The following is a 22,498-nucleotide window of genomic DNA, read 5'->3' on the forward strand; positions in this document are numbered from 1 at the left end:
CTGCTTACGCAGACATTAGCATCAGGTAAACCATTTGTGGAACATAAAAACATACTTTCTATCCTAGAAAAAAAAATGCCAATTTTATGAAGTTCAAAGAAAAAAATATTAGAAATGTTCAAATAGTTTTGTTTTTATGTTTATTAATAACATTTTGGTTTGCTCATGTTATTTTTCCAAGGCAAATTATATAATTAGCACTTTCTCCTCAAGATACGGGTTTGTTAATCGTGTCTATGGTGAGATCTAATAAATATTGAATGATAAAATTCAAGTAAATGATAATTAAGTATATATTTGTAAGTGTCTGGCTTTTCATAATTTTAAGAGGAAAAAATATTATAAAAATTAGATTGGTTGAAATTAAAATTTTTTCTATCAAAGTAATGTATATTCAGTAAACATTAATTAATTTTACTTTGATTTTAGTTTGTTCCCTTATAAGTGTGCAAAATGCTGAATATGTAAGCCTTAATAAACTTGGAAGAAAGTAAGAAGAGACTCAGCTTTTCCCAAGCTTGAAATTTAAGCTTTGTTGGATCAGTCCATTTTTATTTTTGTGAGAAACTATTGATTTTAGAGTTTGAAATTAAACTAAACCAGCAACATAATTCAACCATCTGTCAAAAACACACACACACACATACACACACACAAATGAAACCCTGCATATGACTTTATATTCAGTGTTTGGTTAAAGAACAACCCTTTTTTCTTTTCTTTTGGTAGCTTACCTCTTCCCCCTGCACATGCTCATTTGGTATGTGCAACAAGCAAATGACTAGAACAATAAACAGATAGAAGGAAGGCATTAATGCCTGAGTATTAGTAGCCTAGTTACAGATTGCACTGCGTCAGACTGCTCCACACCCAGAAGACGTCAGGTGACTTCAGTCCTGCTGCAGTTGTGCAGCAGAGGAGACTGCAGACTTGGGTTGAGGAAACGGGTATTTTATGTCTCCCAGGAGTAGATTTTTGCAGTTACAGCTTTTCTCTTGGTATGCATAATTGATAATTGCAGCTGGAGGGCAGATCGTGACAAGAGATGGACGGTCAGAAGAAAAATTGGAAGGACAAGGGTATATCTGCTTTTTAATCTTTCATTCAGTTTTTTGTATGGAACTAGTATATATTTCTATGAGTAAGCTTTGCAACTTAGATATATTTGGGGTTAAAAGTGAAGCCTATGGAAAGCTTAATGCTGAAGGACTAAAACAGCTATCGTGTTTTTACAGTTGGTTGTGTACTAGAAAATGACATGCTGTTCTCTTTCGCTGGTGTTTGGTTTAATCTTTTTCAGTCCTATCATTTAGGTTTTGTTCTCTAACCTTGCACATTGTAAATAGTGTAGGTCTAACATTTCATTTATTGGTCACTTTGATATAAAAAATTTACATAATTCTCTTTATGTAGTCCATGGTGATATATTTTCTGTGACTATTTTAAAGCAGCTTATTTGGTTAGTTGAAATTCTATCCAAATGTTTGTAGGTAGCGAGATAACTGCGTTTGCAATAATCCTCTTTTCTTCTTTGGAAATCTGACTTGAACCTTTGAAATTACTGACTGCCTTTTAATATGTTTTCCTGTATTGTGAAATCCTTCAAATATATGCATAATTTTCAATGCATAGCTATATTTAAATCACTAACCTTTGTCCTTGTAATAACCAATCAGTGATCTTGATCCCCTTTCCTCCCCCTTGAAAGCCCAGATCCTTTCAAATCTCAGTGGATCATTGTGTAAGAATTTAAGCTTGTAAGTGGTAAAATGTTGACTGTATTGCATATTTTAACTGCATTTTAAGATGTTTAAATGCCGGTTTTTTTTTTTTTAAGAGAAGGTGGTAGTTCATATATTTGACCACTTAGAAAAAAACCATCTTAAAATCGTTAGAACTGCTTTTAAGTATCCCAAATTGACATTCTACACAAGCAAGCTTTTTTTTTTTTTCTCTGACAACATTCAAGTTTTATAGTTCTTTTTGAATGTTATTTTCTTCTAGAATATATTGTTTGTAGGATGGGAATGTTTCTAAAAACACTGTCTAGAGCTAGTAACAGTAACATTCACAATGTCCTTTAAAAAAAAATTCTCAATAAAGAAATGTAGGGAAAAGGTGAATCTAAGATTGAGTTAAGATTAACACATTAGAAAAGTTTTATATTTAATATAAAGAACAGAGAACAATGAAGCTTTACCTGTATGTTTTTTTTTCACAAGTGAACTTAATAGAAGAATTTTTTAATCTTTTGAGCTATTAATGTTGAAAGTGAAAGATGAATTGATACACTGAAGTTTTTGATAAATAAAAATTACACTAGTGATAATATAGTAGTAAGCACAGGCTTTAAAAATAAGTGAAAAGTCAAAATAGAGCCTATTCTGCAACTTTTAAGGCTCAGTGTTAATAATTTAAATCTTAGAACATTAAATAAGGCCTTAAGTTCTTCATTTACTAAAATAATTTGAGGAATGTTTAAGACAGAAGAAATTAAGATCCAGTTCAGTCCATATCTGTTTATTTTTAGGCACAAATACAGAATCAAATTTATTCTTGAATATCTCTGAGGAGTCTACTTTGTATGTAATTGGGATGGCCCAGTATTTTTTAGTGCTTGTCTTTGGCTCTTTTGTAAGACCAGCTGTATTTTTCTGATTTAATGCTTAAAAAAGAATATGTGTGTGTGATATAAATCGGAAAACACTTGACAGGCTGAAGCTGCCATAGGCTGAGTTTTTCCTCATTTTTTGAAAAGTGTTGGACAGTAGAAGAGTGATCCTAATCTAGGGTCTAGGTAAATTTTAAAAACAAGCCAGGTCCCCCTTTTTTTTTTTTCCTTTCTATTTTGTTTTTATTTTTGCCCAACCTGAGAATTTCTCTGATTTCAATGTTTAAAAAATGTTTCAATGTTGGTTTTTTGAGTGTTTTTGCTGTTTTGGTCATTTTGTTTTTGTGTTCGCTGATTAACTGATATATAAGACATTTGATCTTTCAGACTAATAACAGTGTTAACAATTTGTATTTCTCTATATATTCTTAATATTATCATGTTCTTTATATATCCTTTATATATAAATGTATTCTTAATTATATATTCTTAATTATTTTATATTGTTTCTTCCTGATGCTTAGAACAAATGAAATCCGTGTAATGTTAGTTTTTTTTTTCTTTTTGGTACCAGGAATTCAATCCAGGAGCGCTCAACCACTGGGCCATATTTCAGCCTTTTTTATTTTTTTATTTTGAGACAGGATCTTGCTGATTAGGGCCTTGCTAATTTCCTGAGGCTGGCTTGTGATCCTTCTGCCTCAGCCTGCCAAGTCACTGGGATTACAGGCCACTGTGCCAGCTCCATATGTAGTATTTGGTTATTGGGGTTATATTAAACTCTTGGAATTAAGACTATCAAAGGATGGGTAGGTTAGAGGGGTTGGGGTGAGAAAATGGTGTAATCATTGAGTTAGACTAGAACTTTCTGGTTGACGGAATATATATATATATATATATATATAGCACAGCAGTTGAAAGATAAGATTGGTGTGGTCAAAGAAGATCTAGGTCAGATTTTCTCAGTCTTTTCTGTTGCTGGTGCCTCTTTAAAATACACATTCCTCTGATCCTTACCTACCATATCAGAGCTTACAGGGCCTGGTAATATGTATTTTAAACATCTTGTAGTTCTTACAATACAAATTTTGATTTTGGCTAGACTAAGAAACTTACCCTTTTTAGCATGATTTGTAGGGTTCCAGTTTTGAGGTTCTCTGCTTTTATGAAAAGATTCCCTGGATCAGATTGTGGAAGACATTGGGTTTGGGATTTTGTCATAAAGGAAATAAAGAGCCTTTGGAAGTTTTAAATTAGGGAGTAATAAATGATAAGTTAAAGAGATTTGTTTAGGGTGTATAATATAAGTTGGAGAAGCACCTAGAAGCATACCAGTTAGGGTGAATGTAGTTATACTGAGGTTTTTTGGTTGTTTGTACCAGAGATTAATTCAGAGGCGCTTAACCACTGAGCCACATCCCCAACTACTTTTTATTTTGAGACAGGGTCTCGAAAAGTTGCTTAGTGTCTTGCTAAATTATTGAGACTGGTTTTGAATTTGATAATCCTCTTGCCTCAGCCTCCCAACTTCTGGGGTTATAGGCATATGCCACTGCATCCCACTATACTGGCATTTTAAAAAGTCCTGTATTTATCAAGATAGGAATGAAAAGAAAGTGACAGATTTGAGAAACTCAAGGAAGAACTACTTGGCATTTGGCAGAGACTTGAAGGATGAGAGTGGGTTGGTTGGGGTAGTGCTCAAAAGATAGCATGAAGTTTCAACCAGAATAAAATGTTAACAATGATGTTGTTTTATCATTAGTGGAAATAAGTAGACAGAAAAACACACCAAGTTGGGTTTTAAGTTTTGAATTTGAAGTAATATAGAACATATCTGAATTTCCAAGAAATGACAATTTAATGATAAAGAATTTGGAATCAAAAGCAAAGTGAGACAGATGAATACTTGCAGGAAGTTCCCAATGAAAGGCCTGAAGATTAAGGAAGGAAAGCCTAAAACCTACATTATGGGGGTATGTGGCACCAGAAAAAAATCAGAAAATTATCCTCAGAGCAGAAGCCACAAGAGGTTAGTGTAGTTTCACTGCCATAAAAGGGCTAGAGAATTTTAAAGAATTGGGTAGTTAAATTATATATAGAAGCCAAATAGTGTGAAGATGGAGAGATGATTGTTGACCCTGTTAAATCTTAGGAGTAAGTGCAAGACTGTTCATTATTATTATTAGTAACTTTTTGGATTGGGCAGTTAATATTCTATAGGTGTCCTTTGAGAGAAGTTTCTGTAGGACACATGGGAACAGAAATATTCTTAACATTAAGATTCAGTTACACTTTCAGACCAGTGGCTTTGAAGTTTCAGGTAGAAAGGAGCAGAGGTCCTTGTGCTTAGAATGCCTTATTTCTCTTGGAGAATGCCAAAAAATGCCTGAAGACATTTAGCATTAACAAATTATGAGACCAACTAATGAGGAAAGCCCCTACCTTTGAAATTTAAGCTTAGCTGAAACCCAGTGTTTAGGCATTTATTAGATATTTCTTGTCTTGGTTTACATGTGTAATAGAAAATTTAGAAGGTATGTAGAAGAACCTTTCCCAACACAGAGAATGGTTTGGGGGTATATTTATAACAGGGTGTACTTGTTGGGGAGGTGAACATATGGTACATTTTGTTCTGTAAATCTTCCACCACTAAATAGGGAACTATCTTCCTTTTTGAAAATAGTCTGCATTCTGTATCACTGTGATATTTCTCTATATGTGTTATTAATCCCAAATATTTAAATAAAGCATTCTTAAAGATTTCCAAGAATAAACAATGCTAAAAATGAATATAATTGAATATAAATCTTTGTTCTTTTTTTAAAAAAATAATTTTCTTTAGTTGTGCATGGACACAGTGACTTTATTTATTTTTATGTGGTGCTAAGGATTGAACCCAGTGCCTCACACATGCTAGGCGAGTGCTCTACCACTGAGCCACAACTCCAGCCCAAATCTTTGTTCTTATCCATGATTATTTCTATATTGCTGGGTTATAGTATTTAAGTTTTGAGTGCATGTTGGAAAACTGCTCTCCGGAAATATTGTATAAATTATTATTTTGAGCAATGAGTGAGTGTATTGTGGAATCATGGCTAAGATATGTACATCTGCTGTATATGCACATCTGATGATTTTAGCTCCTTATATAACTGTTTTGTCAGTTTTAAGTAAATTGCTTTACAAGAACCAGGATGTATTAAGAAAAGCAAATGTGAACATGTTTCTGTATGTGATGAAAATATGTGACTTTAAGTTTTCTGTGGATAAGTACCAAGAGCATTGGAAATAGCCTCTCTGTTTTATTTACCTAAATCTTGGTACTCCTAGTTTCTAGCCAGATACCTATCTAGTCTTTCCACCAAATCCCTTGACTCAGCCAAAGTAAAATGAATCTTCCTAAAATACAGTTCTCATCATAGCACTGAGGGGTTTCTTTTACTTTTCAACTTAAATTATACTGTCTAAACTGGACTTTTAAAAATTTATTTTCTGTCTCTACTAAACTTTTAAAAGGCTTTTCACAGCATAGTTTCAACCTAAATCTCATCTCCTATTACTCTTAGATACATTGAAGGATTTGTTCCCTAAACATGCCTGTTCATGCAATTGCTTGTGTTTTTTCTTTCTAACTAGAAAGCCCTTCTTCCTATTTCATTTTGCTTAAGTAGTATTATCAGAGACCCCCGTCTTCCCAGGTGGAGGTGATTCAGCATTCTTTGGAACTCCCATCTCAGCTTTTCACTTTGTGGTTTCTATTACAAATGTAATATGTAAACTTTCTCTAGCCTGTAAATTCTTTGAGGGCAGAAATGGTAGCCTAATCACTGGGCCTCTGAGTTCAGCCAGGTGTACTCCTGGCCTTGAACAATATATTGTTTTGGGGAAAAAATTTGCATATTTTTTATATAGGACAAAAAATTTAGAAAAGGTATTTCCTGCTTTTCCCCTTAAAAGCAATTAACATACACAATCTTATGAATTCAGGATTTTTAGATAATACCTTCACATAGCATTTTAATAGTCATATATTCCATATTCTTATTTTACAGTTAAGGCATCCAAGCAAATTGAAGAGATTAGATTATGTGCTCAGGACCACACAGCTAGTGGTGTGAGGCCTTTCTTTTTATTTTGCAATTTGTATTTTACTTGAACAGAACTAAAGATTGGAAATTATGAAAGCTTAAAATGATCCATGTTTTTTTATTTGCACTTGGTCTGCCTGGCATCTTACTATAAATGGTGTATGTATATATAAATATATATGTATATCTGTTCATATTGTATATACATGTGCATATTATATATGTATATGTATATATCTTTTTTTATATGATACATACTCTGCAATGAGAGGCAGTAGTCTATTTCACCAGCTATGGAAGAAGGTAGGTGTGGTTAGTAGTTTAGTATTGTTAGAAAGTTAAGCCTAGTGAGAACTTCCCAGGCCTGGGGTGCAATTTCTCCTTGTCCTTAAGGATTACATTACATGCTTGAATGTAGAGAAGAATATTTCAGCAATGAATAGAATTCTTCTGTTCTCTGAGTATCCCTAGGTTTTATTTATTCACTTTATTTTCTGCTGGAATTTGGGCTGAAGAATATTGAATTTAATTTAGCCAGTGCTGTTTTTTTGCAAGCTTAGAGCAGTGCTTTGAGGTCAAATTTCTGATTTTTATTACTGGAGATACACACACGCTTTTGATTTTAATGTTTGCCACCAAGGCTTGTGTGAGGTGTGGTAGACAATAACATACTATTGCCTTTCTTCACATCACCACCATCTTATTATTATAGCATTTGCTTTAGGAGCTCAAACCAACTTAAAAATCAAGGAGTATCAACTATTAATGATATCCCTACAAATCTGTTGGTAAGAGTTGGGCATTGAGATAGACTTAGGAATTTCTACTCCTAATATTCTGATTTTCCATGAGAATGTGAGGAATTACAACTGTTATTTGATGTTTATACTATTCTTTGCAACTAAATATGTTAAAATTTATGTACCTAGAGTACAGAGATGCCACTTAAAGATTTATGTTAAAAGAAATGGAATTAAATTTATGGATTTCCCTGTGAAGAAAAAATTCTCATGGCATAGAAAAATTTAAAGTGGGAAATTAGAATTATTTTCTGTCCTGCTTTTGTATTGGAAATTACATAAAACTAAAAAGTTAATTGATGATTTTAATTGTACAAGAGACATATGTTGGTGATGGTTGCATTCCAGTGTTCTCGAACTTACAAAAATATTTATTATCTCTAGAAGGCAATAGACTAGCGTAGCTGGTTTTTACCTTTCTGCAATATAGTGAGGCATTTTCTATCTACTTGAAGATACTTTAAGGAAGAAAAGACCACTTGCAGGCTGGGGTTGTGGCTTAGTGGTAGAGCACTTGCCTAGCATGTGTTAGGCACCGGGTTTGATTCTCAGCACCACATATAAGTAAATGAATAAAATAAAGGTCCATCAACATCTAAAAAAAAAAAAAAAGAAAGACCACTTAGTGAACCCAAATTTCTTACCAACTAATGGAAGGAAAATGAGTTATGACTTTTATCTTGAAACATAAAATCAACAATTAGGAAAAGAAGTTTGTTTTGGTTTATTCCTAAAAAAAAATTAGTTTATAATCACAGCTGTGTATAATTTCTTAGAATACACAGAGAATGAATCAGGTTTTTGGATTTTGTGGGAGTATAATTTTGCCACAAAATTGTATGGTAGCACAAAATGGCATCTTTTGTGGTTTAATTTCACAGGGAATACAATGGTATATAATGATCCCTTTACAAAAAATGTTCAAGGGTTTTATTACTTTCCAGGGGGCTTCTCATAATCTCATGATGTCAGATAGTCTTGCTTTGAAGTGCCTATTTATTAGACTGTTAATCTCTTGGAACAATTCTCCAGCATCACTGACAATAACTACTTCATAAAATTCTGCATTATTAGGAAGATTTGCAGTTTCACACTACGGTTGATTTGTGTTGTTTTATGTGACAAATTTAGACAATGGGTGAGACTGGATATTGTTAAACATATGGGATATTTAGGAGATTGTATTAATTTTTAGGTTGTTTAGTGTATGTTTTCTCACATATGATAACTTGCTTTCCTATGCGTCTACATTTAATATTAAATTTAAATTTGAGCGAGCATCCCATTGTATAATTATAGAGGGCTAGAAGTAATTTTTAAAATTACTTTTTTTTAATGTTTATTTTTTAGTTTTAGGTGGACACAATATCTTTATTATTTTTATTTTTATGTGGTGTTGAGGATCAAACCCAGTGTCCGGCACATGCCAGGTGAGCGCGCTACTGCTTGAGCCACATCCCCAGCCCATTTAAAATTACTTTTTAAATAATTTTAATTGCCTTTTAATTTTAGTATGTGGGAAAGGATTTGTGTCTGAAAACATCCACAATGTTGGATACAAATTGTATTCTCAGGAATAGTGTTGAAGATCTTGCCTTAGCATAGAATTAGTTTTTTATAAAATGAAACATTGATTATAATTATAGTTACATAGTTACTTAGTTATGGTTTTAATTTATACAGATAATAAATACTTGATAGAAAGGTGGTTAGAGGTAATATGTACAAAGACTTACCACAGGACCTTGCTCAGAATAGGGAATTGCTTAATAATAACAGAAAAGGCAAGTACAAAACTTCTACTTTATTATGCTAGTTGTTGCTTTCCTTAAGCGTGTGGTAGTTGAAATTGATCAAAGCATTATAATATTATTGTCAGAAGTAATGCAGGAAAGATTAAGTGATGAATGAGACAATCATTTCCATAGGTAAAATTTCCTGTTTCAAATAACTTCTTAAGTAGATATAATTTTTTTCTAACTTTTCATGGGGAAACAGGTTATGTAATCTGTTTACTCAGATTACACTGATAGTAAATTGAAGGAAGAAATAGAATTTAAGCTCCTCTTACTGTCTTTATGGAAAGAACTAAGGTCTCTCTTCTGCATAGATCCATTTTCTTGACATTTACCTGTCACATATTTGCTGCACAAATGCTTACTGTGTGCAAGTAAAAGTTTACTGCGTGCTAAATGGTCAGTTTTGAATTCCAGTAACTTCCTGGCAGTTGGGAAGAATTTAATTAAGAATTGCAATTCCTAATAAATATTTATTAATATAAAGATTATGGTGAAAAATTTTTATGCCACTCTAGTATTTATGTATATATTTATTTGTTAATTTCATGTTGAACTATTGTTCTCATTCTTGACCTAACTTTCATTCTGTAAGGTCTATTTACTTTTGCTCCAGAAATATTTTCCTGTTAGCTATTCCTTGCCTTTCTGCTATTTTTAGGACTATCTGTTACTTTCATCCCCCCTAGACAAGACTTTAAAATTGAAGAGCATCAGTAAGAATTTGATTTGAAGCAAAATGTAATAGGATCATTTCTGCATGTAAGGCAGGTGGGCTGGCACTATTTTTAGCTATGGCAGTTGACAGTTTGATTACCAAATGTAGGCGACACTTCTTAACTCTGCATTGGATCAGAAATTTTTATTTTAAATATTAAGTTTACTGATTTATTTTAAATAAAAATTTTAGTTTGATAAGGATTATACTATTCTGTGCACTGCATAAAACACAGTTAAAATGTTTTCCACATTTTTTGTTTTGAAGTAAATCACTTTTTTCTAAATTATAAGAATTATTAAAATTGATCAACATTATTTTAGTATTTCATAAGCCTTCCCTACAATTATAAGAGGAAAGACACCATTGCATTAATGTCAGATATTTAAAATGGTGTTTAAAGTTGAGGCCACAGTAGTAGTTGAGGCTACAGTTAATCATTACCTTGAATGATTTAACACTATTTTTCAATATTGAAGGAAACTTGAAGAACCATGAAAAGTTAAGCTTTTCTTATACAAGCTCTTTGTTTTAGTTTTGGTTTCTCAAAAATAAAGGACCCACCAACTCTTTGCTTATTTGTTAAAACAAGGGTTTTTGATTTACTTTTTAAAATTTTTTTAGTTAAACATACAATTCACTGATTTTTAGCATAGTCACAATCATATACGTGCCCATTAACAGTCATCCTCCTTCCTCCCCCTGCTCCCAGCAACAATTAATCTACTTTTTATATCAGTAAAATTACATATTCTAAACAATACATATAAATAGAATCAAATATATAGCCTTTCATGACTTTGATTTTTTTCATTTAGCATCATGTTTTCCAGGCTCATCTGTATCTGCTACTTATTTCCTTTTTATGGCCCTCCAGTTTTCCATTGATAGACACTTGAATTGATCTCCTTTTTTGACTAGGATGTATGATGCTACTAAGAATATATTATATGTAAGTTTTTGTGTGAACATAGGTTTTTTTAGTCTACTGGTGCATTAGGTGTGGAATTGCTGGGTCATATGAAAATTTTATGATTAACTTTTTGAGGAACTGCCAAACTGTTTTTACAGTGGCTGAGTTTTATATTCCCACCAGTAGTGTGAGAGTTCTAGTTCATTGCTTTTTGCCAATATTTGTTATTGTCCATTTTTATTATAGTCCATTTTATTATATAAAATCTCATTGTGGTTTTGGCTTTGCATTTCCCAAATACTCAATGGTGTTGATTATCTTTTCATGTACTTTTGGGCCATTTGTATATCTTCCTTGGAAAAGTATCTATTCAAATGCTTTGCCCATTTTTAAGTGGGTTGTCTTTTTTACTGTAGAATATGAAACTTTTTATATATTTTGAATTCAAGTCCCTTATCAGGTACTTGATTTGCAAATATTCTGTTTTGTGGGTTGACTTTTATTTTATTATTTAAATAATATTTTTTAGTTGTACATGGACACAATGCCTCCCTCTCCCTCTCTCCCTTCCCCCTTCCCTCCCCCCTCCCTCCCCCCTCAGAATTTAATCCATTGCTCATATGTGCTAGGCAAGTGCTCTGCCACTGAGCCATAACCCAGCCCTTATGGGGTGACTTTTCACTATGATTGTGTACTTTCAAGTACAAAATTTTTTAAGATTAAGAAATCCAATTTGTTTTTATTTTGTGCTTCTTGTTTTTGCCTCATCCAAAATCTCAAAGATTTACATCTAGTTTTTCTTCTAAGAGAGTTTAAGTTCTTTAGATCTTTAATCTATTTAGAGTTAACTTTTGTATATCATAGAGGGGGACCAACTTCATTCTTTTGCAGTGAGTTCTTCAACAGTTGAATTCTTCCTAGTTGTTTTGAATAATCAAAACAATAATATTCTAGATTCCTTGAATTTTCATATGAATTTTTTAGGATTTTTATAGGGCTTGCACTGCTGATCAATTTGATGACTGTTCCATCTTAACAATGTCTTCCAATCCATGGACATGGATGTCTTTCCATTTATTTAAGTCATTAAAATTTTTCATCAAGTTATAGTCAGTTTATAAGTCTTACATTACTTTTTTTTAAAACTTCATTCCTAAGCATTGTATTCTTTTTATGTGAATGTAAAGGGCATAATTTTAAAAAATATTTTTGTTTTTCTTTTTAGTTGTATACAGTGTGTTTTGGTATCTCATACATATATGGAGTATAACTTCCTGTTTTTGTGGTTGTACACGGAGTTACATTGATTGTGTATTTATATAAGAACATAGGAAAGTTATGTCCAGTTCATTCTTCTTTCCTGTTCCCATCCCCACTCCATTCTTTTCATTCCCTTTTGTCGAGTCCAATTAGCTTCTCTTCTTCCCCTGCCCTCTCCGCTTATTGTGAGTTAGCATCTACATATCAGAGAGAACATTCAGCCTTTGGTTTTTTTGGGATTGGCTTATTTCACTTAGAATGACAGTTTCCAGCTCCATTCATTTACTGGCAAATGCCATAATTTCATTCTTCTTTATGGCTGAGTAATATTCCATTGTGTGTATATACTACCTTTTCTTTATCCATCTGTTGAAGGGCATCTAGGTTGGTTCCATAGCTTAACTGTTGTGAACTGAGGTGCTGTAAACATTGATGTGGCTGCATCACTAAAGTATGCTGATTTTAAGTCCTTTGGGTATATGCCGAGGAGTGGGATAACTGGATCAAATGATGTTTCTATTACAAGTTTTCTGAGGACTCTCCATACTGCTTTCCAGAGTGGTTGCACCAACTTGCAATCCCACCAGCAATGTATATACCTTATTCCCTACATTCTTGCCAACACTTATTGTTAACTTGTATTTTTTATAGTTTTACCATTCTGACTAGAGTGAGATGAAATATCAATGTAGTTTTATTTTGCATTTCTTGAATTGCTAGTGATGAACATTTTTCATACATTTGTTGACTGATCGTATTTCTTCTTCTGTGAAGTGTCTGTTCAGTTCCTTAGCCCATTTATTGACTGGGGTTTTTTGGTGTGTGTGTGTGTGTGTGTGTGTGTGTGTGTGTGTGTGTGTGTGTGTGTGTTGCGTCCCCTGTATATCCTGAAGATTAATGCTCTTCTCTGAGGTTCAGGTGGCAAAGATTTTCCCCCATTCTGTAGGTTCTCCCTTCATGTTCTAGATTGTTTCCTTTGCTGTGAAGAAGTTTTTTAGTTTGACACCATACAATTTATTTCTTTTTAATTTTTTAGTTGTAGATGGACACAGTACCTTTATTTATTTATTTGTATGTGGTGCTGAGGATCAAAACCCAGTGCCTTACAAACATACTAAGCAAGTGTTCTACCACTGAGCTATAATCCTAGCCCTCCATTTATTTTTTTCTTGATTTTACTTCTCAAGCTTTGGAAGGCTTATTGAGGAATTCTGTTCCTAAGCCAGCATGATGGAGATTAGGGTCTCTGGTCTAATGCCGACCGAGGTCCTTGATCCCCTCCCCCACTTTTTTTTTTTTTTTTTTTTTTGGCACCAGTGATTGAACTCTGGGGCACTCAGCCACTGAGCTACATCCCCAGCCCTATTTTGTATTTTATTTAAAGACAGGGTCTCACTAAGTTGCTTAGCACCTCACCATTGCTGAAGGTGGCTTTGAATTCAGAATCCTCCAGCCTCAGCCTCCTGAGCTTCTGGGATTACAGACTTGTGCCACCACAACCTGGTCCCTTGATCCACTTTTGAGTTTTGTGCAGGGTGAGAGATAGGGGTTTAATTTCATTTTGCTATATGTGGATTTCCAGTTTTCCCAGCACCATTTTTTGAAGAGGCTATATTTTTTCTCCAAGTATGTTTATGGTGCCTTTGTCTAGTATGAGAAAACTGTATTCATGTGAGTTTCTCTTCTGTTCTGAACCATTGGTCTTCATGTCTGTTTTGGTGCTAAAACCATGCCATTTTGTTGCTATAGCTCTGTAGTATAATTTAAGGTCTGGTATTGTGGTGCCTCCTGCTTTACTTTTCTCCCTGAGGATTGCTTTGGCCATCCTGGGTCTCTTATTTTTCCAAATGAATTTCAAGACTGCTTTTTCTATTTCTATAAAGAATGTCACTGGAATTTTAGTAGGAACTGCATTGAATCTATAGCTCTTTTGGTATGGCTGTAAATAGCAATATTGTTGGCAAGTGTCAAGACAACCCAGTTGGCTAAAATCTTAATATTTTTTCATTCTTGCAGCTTAGTAACAGTCTCTTAAATTCTTTTACAAAACAAACTTAAAATCCTCCTATATTTTTCACAGTGCCTTTGGTAGTAGGTTAGGTTTAAGTAGCAGGTAGTAGTGTTAAGTTTCCCCTCAGATATATATTCTTCCCCTCTAGAATATATTCACTTTTTTTTCTTCTGTGTGACACTCATTGCCTTATTGTCTTACTTCTCTTGCCTTCAGTGCTCTAAGAGCCTGATGGCTCCACTAACAGCATTTTTAGGGCTTATTTCAACATTTCTGTAATGGTATCTGCCTAGAATGTTGTATGATTTTCAGAGTTTCTGCATTTATTAAAAACACCTTATTCCTAGGAACTATGTAACAGGAGGAAAGGAAAGTGTTATAGGTGAGGATTTATTACATTTTCATGTAGTTAAATTTATTTTAGACTGTGATCACTGATTGCTCTGAGCTTTGGGGAAATTGACTTAATTCAATCCAAAACATCAGACTTTTTAACTTAGATGCTCCTAAAAATTCTAACTATAAGCTGGACCCATATATTGATCAATCTAGCAGACAGTGCACTCTCTTTCCAATAAAAAGGCTTCCTGGGAAAACTGCACTTGTGTTACAAGAATTTTGAAGTATATATACTATTACTGGTATAGAAAGAAGAGGGGAGATTTTTTTTTTTCAGTGTATGATTGTAATTTATACTTGCCATTGGAGTGGAACAATTTCGGGTAGCATAGGAAAGAATAAAGAAACAAGTAAAACCGAAAATCCCATTACTTAGAGGTAAAAGCATCATTTAATAGATATCCTTTCAGACTTCATAGATAGAAGTGTTTAATTTTTGAAGTGGGATTGTACTATGAGTCTTTTTTGGTAACATTCTGTTTTCCTATATCATTTGTACGCATCTTTTTGTGGTAATGTAGATCTTTGTTACTTTCTATAATTGCATTGCATAGATCTAATTATTCAGTCAAATTCACATGGATTTTAAAAGACATTTCTAACAACTTGATTATATTTTTTATAGTATGGGAAAGTACCTTTAAATACATTGGAGTAGAACTCTGAGATTAACTAAAGGTTAACATTCACATTAAAATTCATATGTACCTTAATAATTAAGTCTAATTTCACTTACTTTGTTCTTCACCTTTGTGATTCATCTCACAAGTAATTATATACCTATACTGTCCCTATTCATTAAGCAAACACATATGTAGCATTTTGAAGAACTTCGGTATGCTGAGCCTTTAGTTTGGTAGCATACATGGTGAATGAGTTTATCAGTAGAAAATCTGGGTTCTTGTTCCATTAGTAAGTGCTCTACCACTTAATAAATGTTATTTGGGCCCAGTCATGTAAAAACTGGGTTTCATTTGTCTGAAAGGCTACCTTTCCTTCTGTTTTGAGAATTGAAACAAATAGGTTACAGTGTTTGGCATTATGTATATATTCAATAAAAGGTTGATTTAGGAAATGAAGGTGTAGAGATTGGAGAATGTAGATTAGCAATCTGGAGAACATATCTAAAGCATCCATCAGGCTTAAAATGCTTTTCAGAATTAAAAAAAAAAAAACCTCATACATTTACAATAATGATATAGTTTATAGTTGCTTGCAAAATTATAAGAATTTGTATTGGGCATTTACATTTAAAGTGTTTTTAGAAAGGCTCTGCTCAAAAGAGACTAGTATGAATAAAAGTGTTTACACCTCTCTCTTCCCCAAAATCTAGATCTATAAAGGGGATTATTTAAAAAAAAAAAACCCAAAAACTTTAAGATGTTGATGGACCTTTTTTTTATTCATTTATTTATATGTGGTACTGAGAATTGAACCCAGTGCTTCACACTTGCTAGGCAAGCATTCTACCACTGAGCCACAACCTCAGCCCTAAAGGGGATTATTTTACATCTAAGCTAAAATTATGTTTGGTACAGATGAATACTAGTGATAAAACCTCATTGATCTGGATCCATTGAGGGGAATTTGAATGTAGAACTGAGGTATGTCTTTGTGCTATGATTCATGTTAGTTTCTGAAGGGAAAAGAGAAATTAGATGACTAATGTCTTTTATGAATTATTAAACTGAAATCCAGGAGGGGAGGAATCTTACCCAAAGCTACATGATTGCAGAGCTTACTAGGATGTAAGCTTACTAGCCCTGTCCCTTTAGGTTTCCTAGATGCCTATGTGAGTCTCTGGAATCACAGTACTGATTTTTTTTTTCTCCTTCTGTGTTCATTTATAGAATGCACAGATTAGATAACTAATTCTTATCTAGTCTTCAAGCCTCTTTGAATAGTCTCTGGTTAGACATTAATAGTCTCTGATTAGACATAATTAATGGTCTAAAACCAGTGATTTCATAATCATTTTTTAAAACAATGATCAGGAATAGTGAATACATCTGCATTTGTTTTAGGTTCTCATCAATAATGATTCTGAAGATTAATGAATATTTTTGAGCACTTCGAGTACCGTTTTTATAAAGTGGCATTTGTTCAAATTAAAATAGATTTGAGATATGCCTTACCTGCTGATTCATTTAGGCTGTCAACTTTTATGTACCCAATAATAGTGAAAGCTTAGATGTAAGTTTTAAAATCCTTTTGCCTGTGGTTACAGTGTAACACAGAAGATCATTAATTTAGAAGTTAATCCTAAATTTGAAAAAAAATTTAATGCACTTACTATTTAAATTACCTAGATAAGAAAAGTGATAGTGATTGTGGTGATACCAATAACAACAACAAATAACAGCCCTGACATTAAGAATTTATTGTATGCTGATGACCTACCTTAGGGTGCTTTATATTATTAATGAAAAAATTCACTATCTAACTAAATCACACCTCAGTGAGATCATTTTATTTATTTATGTATGTATTTTTGGCAGTGCTGGGGATTGAACCCAGGGCCTCACGCATGCCGGGCAAATGCTGTACCACTGAGCCACAATCCCTGCCCATCATTTCTATTTTTATACACTATTTTTTTTTTTTAAGGTAAAGAGGCTCAGGTATAGAGGGCTTTAGTGACTTGCGTAAGGTTATGAAGCCACTGTTGGAGTCAAGGAGATCCAGCTCTTGAACCTAAATTCTGTGTTTGTTACACACAAACCACGATTATGGCATTTCTGGAGACCTTCATAGCCAAGAATGATCTTTTGGGTTGGGGTACAGGGGATTGAAGCCAGGGATACTTTACCACTGAGCTATATCCCTGATTCCTTTTTTTAAAAAAAATATTTACTTTTGGTACTGGGGATTGAATCCAGGGACACGTACTACTACCCCTAGTCCTTTTATTTATTTTGAGACAGGATCTCACTGAGTTATTGAAGCTGGCCTCAAATTTTTGGTCCTTCTGTCTTTAGCTCTCAAGCTGCTGGAATTATAGGCATGTGTCACCATGTCCAGCAAGAATTATCTTACCAAGGGCCCTCTTGGTAAGACAGCCTCTTTAACAGTGCTAGGGAAAAAAAAATAATAATTATCAGAACCACTGCTGGCATAAATTAGCCCTGTCCCTTCAGGTTTCCTAGATCCCTATGCATTTTTAAAGACCAGCTGAGTTTCTCTTTATTTCAGTGTTTTAAAATTTCTTCGTTTTTTCTGTTCCTAAGTTCTCATCACAATGCAGTTCTTTGTTTTATTATGCCTTTATTGACTTGTTTTTACATATCTTACCATCTTTTCCAGGCTTGTACCATTCTAGAGTTGGATAGACCTTTAAGAAAAGTCCATTTTCCCATTGTCAGGTTTTCTAACTTATTCTAGTTAGTTGAGTTTCTTGAACAGCATCACCTCAGTGTTTGCTGAATTTTAGGAAAGAATTAACATTGCTATTACCTTTTTATTATTCATAATGTCATTTTGACAACATAGACTACTTCAAGTTCTGGTCAGTCTTGGACATGCTATTGTATTGGTACAATAGGAAAAACTAGTTGCATACATCAAAACTGAAGTAGACCCTAAAAGGCAGGGTCAGTTACAAACCAGTTGAGAAGGCTTAAAATCAAAAGTCTGAAACTTTTTTTTTTTTTAATGCTATAAACTGCTGCTCTGTGCTAAAACAGAGTGATGGACACTTAAAATACCCAGGGTCGTACACATGGTAGGAATGCTTTCTACCACTGAGCTACACCTCCAGCCCCAATTAAAATATCTGAAATCAGTACTTGTGGTGTATACTCACAGGAATTAAGGACTTTGTAATGATAATCCAATATTTTATAGTTCACATAAATAGTTTTCTCTACAAAACTACTCTTAACAGTAGGGCTGGGGATGTGGCTCAAGCGGTAGTGCACTCACCTGGCATGCGCGGGGTGCTGGGTTATATCCTCAGCACCACATAAAAAAATAAAATAAAGATGTTGTGTCCACCAAAAGTACTCTTAAGAGTAAAGGGAAGCCATATATACCTGGGATACCTAGGGATCAAAGCCAAAGCAGTCGCTAAAAATGTGTTTGTTTTTAATGTCACCCCTTTCATTTTAAAATTAACAGGTATTAAAAATTGCACTCAAGTGTATCTGAATTCATTTTACTGTAAAAATGCTAATTGATCAAATTGTTATGTGCATGTATGAATGTCACAGTGAATCCCACTATTGTGTGTAATCATAAAGATAATAAATCAGAAAAAAAATTTTCTTCTAGTTACAATCCAGAGGGGGATGGTTTCATTAGCCTGTGAATTCAAGAGTCTGTTGCACAGTGCAGAATTATCCTTGGGTTGAGCTAACCCGATCTAGAGACCACAAGCATACAGTTATTTGATCCTAATAGTGGGCCTGTCACCATGGTCCAAGAGATGACTTGCTAAGTTAGGCTTTGTCTGACTCCTTACTATTAATAAACATTATACAACAGTGTAACAAATGTAGGTTTTCTTTGACTCCAAAATTTTTATGCCATTCTAAAAAAAAAAAAAAAAAAAGTAGCTTTTTAGGTATCTAAAGGTGGTTTCCCCTTCTTTTGCTCTGTAGGAAACGTTGTTAATGATAGTTAGATTGAGTTGTAATTTTAAGGTTCTCAAAGAGGGATCATAAAAGAAGAGCTGTAGATCTCAGATGAGTAGATTTAAATAAGGGTTCAGTTTCTCAACATTTTTTGAATTAGTGATTCTACATTTTTGTATCACTGAAATTTCTCATTTTAGTACTTCTTAACATTTTTCTATTATTTGAATATATATCATGCATTGTATGAAGAAGAAGACCTCAGAATGATTATAAGTAATCTCTTATTTTGCATAAGAAGTCTGCTGGGCCTCACACATTTGAAATCTTTTTTGGAAGAGGGTACAGTACCAAGGATTGAACTCAAGGGCACTCAGCCACTGAGACACATCCCCAGCCCTACTTTGTATTTTATTTAGAGACAGGGTCTCACTGAGTTGCTTAATCCCAAGCGGCTGGGTTTACAGGTGTGTACCACCATACTCAGCATCTTTTTTATATTTTTGTAGGTAGAATTAATATAAATGTGCAAAATCCAAATGGATAAAATAATGTTCTCATTTAAAATTTCTTTTTCCATTTTAGTTGTTGACCTCCTCTACTGGAGAGACATTAAGAAGACTGGAGTAGTGTTTGGTGCCAGCTTATTCCTGCTGCTTTCATTGACAGTATTCAGCATTGTGAGTGTAACAGCCTACATTGCCTTGGCCCTGCTCTCTGTGACTATCAGCTTTAGGATATATAAGGGTGTGATCCAAGCTATCCAGAAATCAGATGAAGGCCACCCATTCAGGTGAGATGTCTGGAAAAATGAGGCATACGTTGTCAACTATGTAAATAGGATCAATATTAATACTTTAGTCTACTACCAGCTGTAGATTCCAGGCATGTGTGTTCTTTACTGTTTAAAGGTAATCACATACTCTAAAAGCACTTGTTTTTTTTTGAGATTTCCTAAAGGGTACATTGAAAGACTTATGGTGAAAAAGACTTGGTGTAAGCATGATTAGCTAAAAACTCTACTTGTTAGGAAGTCTACTTTAATGGAAAGTGTATCCTTTAACATATTATTGTGGAAGGGTTATATTTTCTTTATTGCTATTTTTTATACTCTGATATAATACTTATTTTTCATAAACTTTCCTTACCCTTTCATAGCCATATCTTTTTTTACCATTCCTTCTCTATTTGGTTTCTTCTCCTCATTCCCCAAGGCATTACTTATTTTTATTTTTTGGAGAGTTTCTTTTTTCAGCATCTCCTTGTTGAGTATCAACTATTAATCTTATGCCCTTATTTTCACAAATCCAACCTAACATATATCTAGTTACTATTGAAACACTTCTTTTTAAAAAAAAAAATATTTATTTTTTAGATATAGGTGGACACAGGTTCGAGCGCTCTACCTCTGAGCCCTTGAAACACTTCTTGACTCGAGTATTATGTTCTCAGTTGATACTCCACATTTTCACTCACTTTTTAAGTTGAGATACAACTCAGGTATTATAAACTTCAGTGGTGTTAATTCTTATTTTATTTATTTTGGTACTAGGGATTGAACCGATGGCCTTGTGAATGCTAGGCAAGAGTTTTGCCATTGAACTACATCCCCAGGCCTCAGTGGTGGTTTTTAATGTATTTGGAGTTGTATAATCATCACCATCTAATTCCAGAACATATTCATCACCCTAAAAAGAAACTTCATATTTATTAGCAATCAATCCCCAAGTACCCCTTTTATAACTATTAACTCAGGTGTCTTTAAATTTTTTTCTTCAAAGTTGTTAACCTATATCAGCAACACCACTATCATTCTGGTTTTTAAGATCCCAGTTTTAATATTATCTTTGTTTTTGTCTCATGTAAGGAAGATTACTAAATTTTTCATTTCCTGCTACTCCCTTAGTTCAAAACAGGAGTCTGAAAACCATAGCCATGTCCAAATCCAGTCTGTGGGCTAATTTTATAAAAGTTTTATTGTTACACCACCATTGTTCATTTATTTAGTTGGTTTCATTCATACTGAAATAGCAGTTTCAGTAGTTGTGATAGAGACACATATGGAGTACAAGGCCTAAAATACTGTTGGGGCCCTTTACAGAAGATCTGCCTACCTCTGGTTAGACTCCTCTAACAGATTGACTTCTGATTACCTCAGATTATTTTAACTCTTAGGGATGTTGTTAGGTTAATTTTTTGAAAATACTGCTTTTATCATGTTTTTAGGCACAGGACTCTTACCTTCACCATATGCTGAACTTCAGATATCTTTGTTACATTTATCCCTTCTGGGTTTTTGTGCCCATTTTTGTGTTGTCACTTTTTTTAAAATATTTTTTTAGTTTTACATGGGCACAGTATGTTTATCTTTATGTGGTACTGAGGATCAAACCTTGTGCCTCACATATACAAGGCAAGTGCTCTGCCACTGAGCCACAACCTCAGCCCTCATGTTGTCATTCTATATTCCCCAGTGTTCCACTGTATCATACTTTTTATTTGATTCTGATTTGAGACCCAGTTCTTTGAAGATTTCCCTAATCTTGACCCAAAAAGACCTGAGAATTCCTTTTCTAATGTATTAACTGTGGCTTTGAAATGTTCTTTTAATTGTTTTATACCTGGACAAGATTTTTTTTTAAATAGGTTTTGAGCATTTAAAAACTATTTTGGTGCTGGGCATGGTGGCACACTCGTAATCCCAGTGAGTTGGAAGGCTGAGGCAGGAGGATCACAAGTATAAGGCCAGCCTCAGCAACTTAGAGAGACCATAAACAAGTTAGTGAGACCCTTTCTCAAAATTAAAAAGGGGCCAGGGATGTGGCTTAGTGGTTAAGCACCCCTGGGTGTAATCCCACAAATGCCAGTTAAACTAATGTAAATGCAAGATGCATTGATGGACAGTACTGTTTTGGTCAGGTAGCTTGTTTTTAGCAAGAACTAGCAGCACTGGTACAAAGAAGCAGTAATCCAGCCAAGGTTATATCAGCCAATTTTCTGTATTGCACAAAAATGTATAAATTACTGGTAGTTTAAAGATTGATATGACTTTTTGAGAGTTTTAACTTGATTATTAATAAATATCAATGGTTTAACGGTGTTCCAAACCATTGTACTAGTAAAAAGTCATTTTTAAACTGTACTCAACAGTTTATATGCTAGTAGGAAAAATATGCAAATATATGCATGTCTATAATTCAGGGATGGTTATAGTAGATACAGGTAGGACTAATACAGAAGAAAGACTTGTTCAGGGTACACAGGTCTTATGGAATCAAGTATTAGATGAGGCTTCCTGTTTGCTGGGATATGAGATGAGTCTATCTAA

At 33.8% G+C, this 22,498-nt stretch overlaps 1 protein-coding gene across 3 annotated transcripts in view; it reads left to right on the forward strand.

Annotated features, from left to right (window-relative positions):
• Nucleotides 1-22,498, forward strand: part of RTN4 (reticulon 4) — a 67,338-nt gene that overhangs the window by 32,295 nt on the left and 12,545 nt on the right. For 2 of the 3 annotated variants that reach the window (XM_081264736.1, XM_081264737.1), the window contains one exon: nucleotides 19,756-19,963. In XM_081264736.1, coding sequence (XP_081120862.1) covers nucleotides 19,756-19,963 — 208 coding nt within the window. Of the gene's footprint in view, nucleotides 1-857; nucleotides 1,080-19,755; nucleotides 19,964-22,498 lie in introns of those variants that run through there. The other variant, XM_081264738.1, reaches the window with a different exon arrangement.

This window comes from Spermophilus citellus (genome assembly GCF_964194105.1).
Source record: "Spermophilus citellus genome assembly, chromosome: 13".
Classification (NCBI taxonomy): domain Eukaryota; kingdom Metazoa; phylum Chordata; class Mammalia; order Rodentia; family Sciuridae; genus Spermophilus; species Spermophilus citellus.